The following is a 6243-nucleotide window of genomic DNA, read 5'->3' on the forward strand; positions in this document are numbered from 1 at the left end:
CTTTACTAATCAGCAGATTTTATGCGGGGGAAGGGTCTCCGAGGGGGTGATTTTATCATGCCAAGTTCTTGCTCTATGGGCCGTTCAAAAGTTACGTAACGCCTTAGGGGAGTGGGGGAAAGGGGTATGGTGAAGTGTTATGAGTGTGGCATGGCATAAGAGAACATTTTCATTTCAAATTTATCTGTGATTCTTTAATAACATGACATAATTTTCTAGGGGGTCTGGACATGTGTTATGAGACGTGACAAGGGGGGAGGGGGGTAAAAAATTACCCAAAAAAAGTGTTACGTAACTTTTGAACGGTCCCTTACATTTTTTTATCAAATTTCCTGCATATTTGCCTTGCAGACTTTATTCATTGCTCTTTTCCATGCCTTTTTTGTCCCAGTCTTTTATCACTCCTTTTAATTACTTTCCTTTAACTGATTACATTTTACTCAAATTTAACAAGCTCATTCAAATACTCTTTAATTAGCAAAATCCAAGGCGTTTTGTAATTTTCGTGCTGAGGCAAATTGATTTCATATAGGGGCCCATTCCTGTTAATCTCGAGGGTATGTTTTACATAGAATAGTTTGTTCTTTATATTCCTAGATTGGAAGGACGAAGCCCTTATTTTAGGTCTCAAAGCACAACTTGATGCTTTCAGTATTGTTCTGTAAACTTTATATTCTGGTTTTTATATTTCATTTGTTTAATTTTTGCGGAGCCTCATTACTTCTGAGGCTACTCATGAAAACTCAGGCACGATTGGGTAGCTGGGTTTTTGTTTTTGTACGAGTAACAGCACCTCAGTTCACTTATATGATCAATCTCTTCTGTTGCGTGTGTCGATGTTATCTTTTGCTTCTTTTCTGCACTGTTTTCACTCTAAATTATATTACTGATGAGTAACTTTTCATCGACTTCGTTTTTTTTTTATATATAAGGTGGGTGTTATTGCATTATATTTTACTTCTTTTCCTTATCATGATCTCAACAAAAATCTTTCAGTTCACAAACATAAAAACCCTTCCTATGTTCGAATATAAAGTGTTCTAGTTCTAAACAATACCTTGAAATTTTAGCATTCTTCCACTTTGCTGACTCAACTCTTTGTTCTTGCCTAAACATTTCCTTAACTTCCCTCGATCCTAAATGCACTTTAATGTATCTGCTAGCCACGTTAAATGGTTTTCTTTTTCGTAGAGCTTCCGTATTCCCCTTTAAGCAATTCTGTTTCTTTTGTCCTAATAAAGGATGTAATTTGTGAGCTGCATCTTTCCATTAATGACTTTTTGTTTTCAGACTAAATTGTCTTTGCCTTTTCTTTGCAGAAGTCTGCATTTGGTCTTGCAATATTATTCAAGGAGTATCTGATTATACTTTTGGTTCTGGTTGCTGACCTCCTCTGAACCGTATTTTTAGACTTTGATAAATCTCACTTTACAGTTCTGTTTAATTTACAACAGTCACGACATGCAAATTAGGCAGAGAAATGCTTTTGTAAACTTCCAGTTACACTGGCAGCCTGTCAAAGATAGGATGATTTTTTAAAAATGTGTTATGACTCATCAAGCTGTCAAGACAAGGTGTTGAAAGTACTGAAAAGATTTTCTGTACATAATACAATATTTATATAATCCACTGAGATCTCTGGGCTACCATAAGCCTGCCCCAGACAGCAGCTGTCTATTTTAAGTTATTGTCAGTCATGAAATTCACTATAACTTCCCATTAATACGAAGAGGCAGCACTTACTACCGCTGACTTAAGGTAAACAATCTGAATATCAGTGACAATTTCTGTTCAGTTCTAGCTCTTTCCCTGTCCTTCCAGTGTCTCAACCTCTTTCCGTTAGAAAGCGTTGTCTGTTACAAGGTTTTGTTCTTTTGAACTAGGTCAAATTTAAATTTATGTTCAGCCCTATCATTTTTTTTCTGTACGGAAGTGTAAACGTTCTCTGACCTGACTAAGGATCAAAGTTCATTGCTTTCAACATTATTATAAATTTTAGCACTTAGCCATCAGAAATACAGAAATGCTTTCAGTACTCAGGAAAATAGTGATTGTTTCTTTTATATGGTAAACATATAAAAGGAACGTGAAAACATATATTACTGTAGAAGAAAAGTGGATATATGTTTTGTTGTAGAATTTTTTAGTGTAAAAACAAGCATTTGGCTAAAACTCTACTGTAGACAAACAACACTTGCAAAGTTTCATTTAATAAGGAAAACGACAACAAATATGACTGGCTAACATCATTAGCATATCATTACTGGTGCTTTTAGTCTTTGGAAATTAATCTGCTAGAAGGGAATGCCCTAACTCTCCCTTTACCTCGAACGTCAGCGAAGGGAAATGGTGCTCTGAAGATGTTGTCGAAGGCACAGCAGCTCAAACTCAGACGTTGGTGCATTTCTTGTGGCGGAGGCAACTGTCCCAGCAACAAAGGGCACCTCCGTGGCAGTCTGCGTCTTTTGTGCAAGGCTGAAATAACATAATATTGCCATTGAATTTTCCGTATTTCTGTGAAAAATGTTTTACATCAAGTGTACTTTAGTAAGACTTTTCTGCTGAGGAGTCACGTCAGCTGGCTTAGCAAATTTCATTCAACGAAACAAAAAAGAAGAAATCTTTTGGGTATGCTTGATGACTGCATTGAGATTATACTTTTGATGCTGAAATTCACATGAGAAAATAACAGTATACAGTAGATATTAGAAGTTAGTAAACAGTAGAGATTAGAAGTTCTTGTAGTCTTTCCAATGAGCCTAAGAAATAACCATTGAAAAAAAGTCAAAATCTTTCTTCTGGAAACTTCTCACTGAAGGAAATATTTCTCTATTCAATGCCCTTATTTTCGTCCAGCTTGGTTGTAGTATAAAACTGCATTAATCATTAATATTCAATGCCCTTATTTTCGTCCAGCTTGGTTGTAGTATAAAACTGCATTAATCATTAATATTCAATGCCCTTATTTTCGTCCAGCTTGGTTGTAGTATAAAACTGCATTAATCATTAATAAACCTATCTGTTAATGATATTCAAATGATTAGTTACTGAAGTAAATCAGGATTTTTCCCAAACCGAGAACTTTTCTGTATTATTTTTACAGGGTTACAGCCTGACTGATTTGTCCCTTTTCCTCATAAAAAAAAAAAAGTTATTTAAAATCCGAGTCTCATTGTTATTGAAATCTACCAAGAAGAATGAACGATGATTCCGGCAGCACGTGGAAACGAGGTGATCATTGCATAAATTAGTTATTCAGGTTTTAAATCTAGCTCTGCTGTTAAAAACAAGGATAGGCTTCAGAATATTCCGACTTTAGTGGCTGTGGGACCTAAGTCACACAGAGCAGGTCCTGAAAAAGAGCATAGTCTACTTACCTTGGGACCCGAAGCGCTGGCTGCACTTGCTAATCCAGGCCTGTTGCAGTTACCAGGTGGACGTGTATCAACGGGACACTTCTCTGGAAGAAATGAAAACTCGTAATGTTTCTCATTCCCGCAGAGCGGTGTGCCGGCAGTTGCACTTCACTTTGTGCACTACATTGAATTGAACTGAATACAGAGTTTAGGCCAAGCACTGGGACCTATGAGGTCATCCAGCGCTGAAATGGAAATTGCCAGTAAAAGGTTTGAAAGGTGTAACAGGAGGAAAACCTCGCAGTTGCACTATGAATCAATTGTTAGGAGAGGGTGGAAAGTAAAATGGAAGAAAGAAAATATGAAAGGAAGTGCAGTAAAAGGAACGAAAGGGGTTGCAGCTAGGGGACGAAGGCACGCTTGCAAAGAACCTTAAGTAATGCCTACAGTGCACCGCATGAGGTGCACTGACGGCACTACTCCCCCTACGGGATTTGTGCACTGCAGGCATTACTAAAGGGTGTTTACAGCGCTCCTTCGGCCCTTAGCTGCACCCTCTGTTTAGCCTTTTACTTTATCCCCGCTTCCTTTCTTCAGTCTTGCTGTCCAACATCTCTAGCGGTTACTTCTTAGTGCAACTGTGTGGGTTTCTCTTAATTCCACCTTTAGATCCTTATTCTTTATTTTCTGGATCCTGTCTTGCTGTCCAGCCACTCCAACTCCCTCTTTTCACTCGCTTAATCCCTGAATGGGCGACAGAACCTCAGTGCTTGGCTTTACAGTCTAAATTTCATAAATGAATCAACAATGTTTCTCGTAAAATTATAATGCTAATCTGAACACCATTCTTTAATCTACTGGAAACAGGTGACTGAAATACACTAAGAAATAAGAAATAGAGAACGAGGTTAGGGCGTTTAACTTCTTTAGTCTGTCCTATGCTTTGTGATGACAGTAATAAGCTTAAACGTGGGCAATAAATGAAAGACAGGGTTGTACTCGACATGTTACAGATCTGCAAAATTGGAGCAAAGAAATCTCTTGACAACGGGGGACTGGAGTTGGAGTAGGGCTCCCGGCTCGCGTCCCGCCAGAAGACTTCTAATAGTTAAGATGCATGAATTACAGTTTCATGTACTCTGAAGTAAAAAAAAAAGTTACTCAAGTTATGACTAAAAATTTATGATTTAATAAAATAATAAATTTTGAGTTCTAACTTGAAATAGATCTGAAATACACTTCTCTCTAGTTTTCATTCTTTTTTTTCTCTAACCTAAATTAAAATTTACGACTAAACATTAATCCATATATTGCTTAAGATCATCCATGTCACATTGGTTATTTATTCAGGAGGGAGCGAAATTAGTTTGAGGCCTGAGTAATTCTTGTTAAATTATTAGGTATCTTTCCCTGCTGATTTTGAGATGATCTAAACGAAAAGCTGACTACTGCTGTTCAGAGTTAAACAAGTTCACTCTCAAAAGAGAGGATACGTTCCATAAACCTTGAAATTGGTCTGAAGGCAAGTTTTTTTTTTTTTTTTTTTTTTTAACTATACTGACGCCCCTTTGCTGTGATGCATTTGAATGCAGAAGCCCTGCCTATGACTTGTTCTAGAGGTCCAAATCAAAATGGACAGCAATCATGACCCTGTCAATTAGACGTTTTCAACCCAATGCAGAAACAAAAATCTGATCGAAAATTTTTCACGTAAGTCATAATTCTAGATTTGTGAAACTGACGTGCGACGGGGAGAACGGTTCTAATATCTTGAGATTCCCCGAAATTCCAGGAGCCTTACGAGGTCCGAAAGCTATCAAAATATGTATCTATAATCCACTTAACCGTTTGATTAAAAAAATAGTTAGTAATTGTGTACAGTAATATTTTGAGAAGGAAAGGCCAAATACTTTTGTGACAGTGTAAATAAGAGAAAACTGGATCCATTTCAAAGTTACTTGAATAAATGTTCCTACTTCTATATTGGAATATAAAGGCAAAAAATTTGCGTAAAATTGTCGTCTGCTAAGAAAAAGATCTTGCGACACATCTGTCGAATTGAGGACACTACTGCTCGATACAGAAGCAACTCTGAACTAAACATTAGGTAAAATAAGGAAGAGCTTAGGTCTCAATTGAAGAGGGACCCTACAGACGATGAAAACTCATTATAAAGATTTGTGAACATTCCTGCACCGTTTTGATACTTACTGTCACAACAGACAAGGTTTGGAGGAGTTCCACACCAGTTGTTACATACTGCCACGGGAGGCTTAGTTTGAGGCAGGGCCAAGGGATTAGCGGCTGCTAGAGCAGTCCCCACCAACATGGCCAACAACAAAAGTTTGCAGGACATCTGGAAAAAAGGGCAGTTTATGATATTAGGCTGTACATACTTTAATCCCTTGGACTGTTGTCCATATACTGATGTACTCCAAGGTAAACTGGAAAATAAGAAAATATATACGTTTCTCTCTCGTTAGACGTAAAAATGATAATCATATTTCAAAACACCCATCAGCTTTTTTTTTAAGAGAAGCTTACCATTACGAGTCGAGTGTCTCTCGGTTACGTGTGCGTGCGTGAGTATTTAACGATCGACAGTCGACTGTTCTCTGTGGCTGAACGCCAGACCTTTGCCTTATATATCATCGCCAGCGACTGGGTTTCCAAGACCAAGAACATTTCACGTTCGCTGCAAGAAGAAGAAAGCTCTATTAATAAAATACAACTTTAATTGCTCTGGTCAGATTAAGACGATCTACGTGGATGAATGTTACAATATCCGATTAGTTGAAGGTTCTGAAAAGCTAACAGGAATGAAGAAAAATACGATAACGATGAAAATACTTTTTGGCAACGCCTCAACGCTTTGACATTGCCTACT

The 6243-nt window shown here is 37.5% G+C and overlaps 1 protein-coding gene across 1 annotated transcript; it reads right to left on the minus strand.

The window, feature by feature from the left end:
* Positions 1-2122: 2122 nt before the first annotated feature.
* On the minus strand, positions 2123-6043 carry LOC136854050 (uncharacterized). The gene is made up of 4 exons (XM_067130116.1): positions 5901-6043; positions 5568-5712; positions 3378-3460; positions 2123-2475 (listed from the first exon to the last, which is right to left on the minus strand). Exons 1-4 carry the CDS (start codon positions 5901-5903, stop codon positions 2389-2391), a joined length of 318 nt encoding a protein of 105 aa, XP_066986217.1. The 5' UTR covers positions 5904-6043; the 3' UTR covers positions 2123-2388.
* Positions 6044-6243: the final 200 nt, after the last annotated feature.

The sequence above is a fragment of the Macrobrachium rosenbergii genome, chromosome 28 (genome assembly GCF_040412425.1).
Source record: "Macrobrachium rosenbergii isolate ZJJX-2024 chromosome 28, ASM4041242v1, whole genome shotgun sequence".
NCBI classification, from domain to species: domain Eukaryota; kingdom Metazoa; phylum Arthropoda; class Malacostraca; order Decapoda; family Palaemonidae; genus Macrobrachium; species Macrobrachium rosenbergii.

What these genes read in the sequence shown, in the direction of transcription:
- LOC136854050 (XM_067130116.1), bottom strand. An exon ending in AAACCTTGTCTGTTGTGACA is followed by an intron (nt 3,461 to 5,567) that starts GTAAGTATCAAA and finishes CATTTCTTCCAG; the next exon opens with AGAAGTGTCCCGTTGATACA. An exon ending in CCAGCGCTTCGGGTCCCAAG is followed by an intron (nt 2,476 to 3,377) that starts GTAAGTAGACTA and finishes ATGTTATTTCAG; the next exon opens with CCTTGCACAAAAGACGCAGA.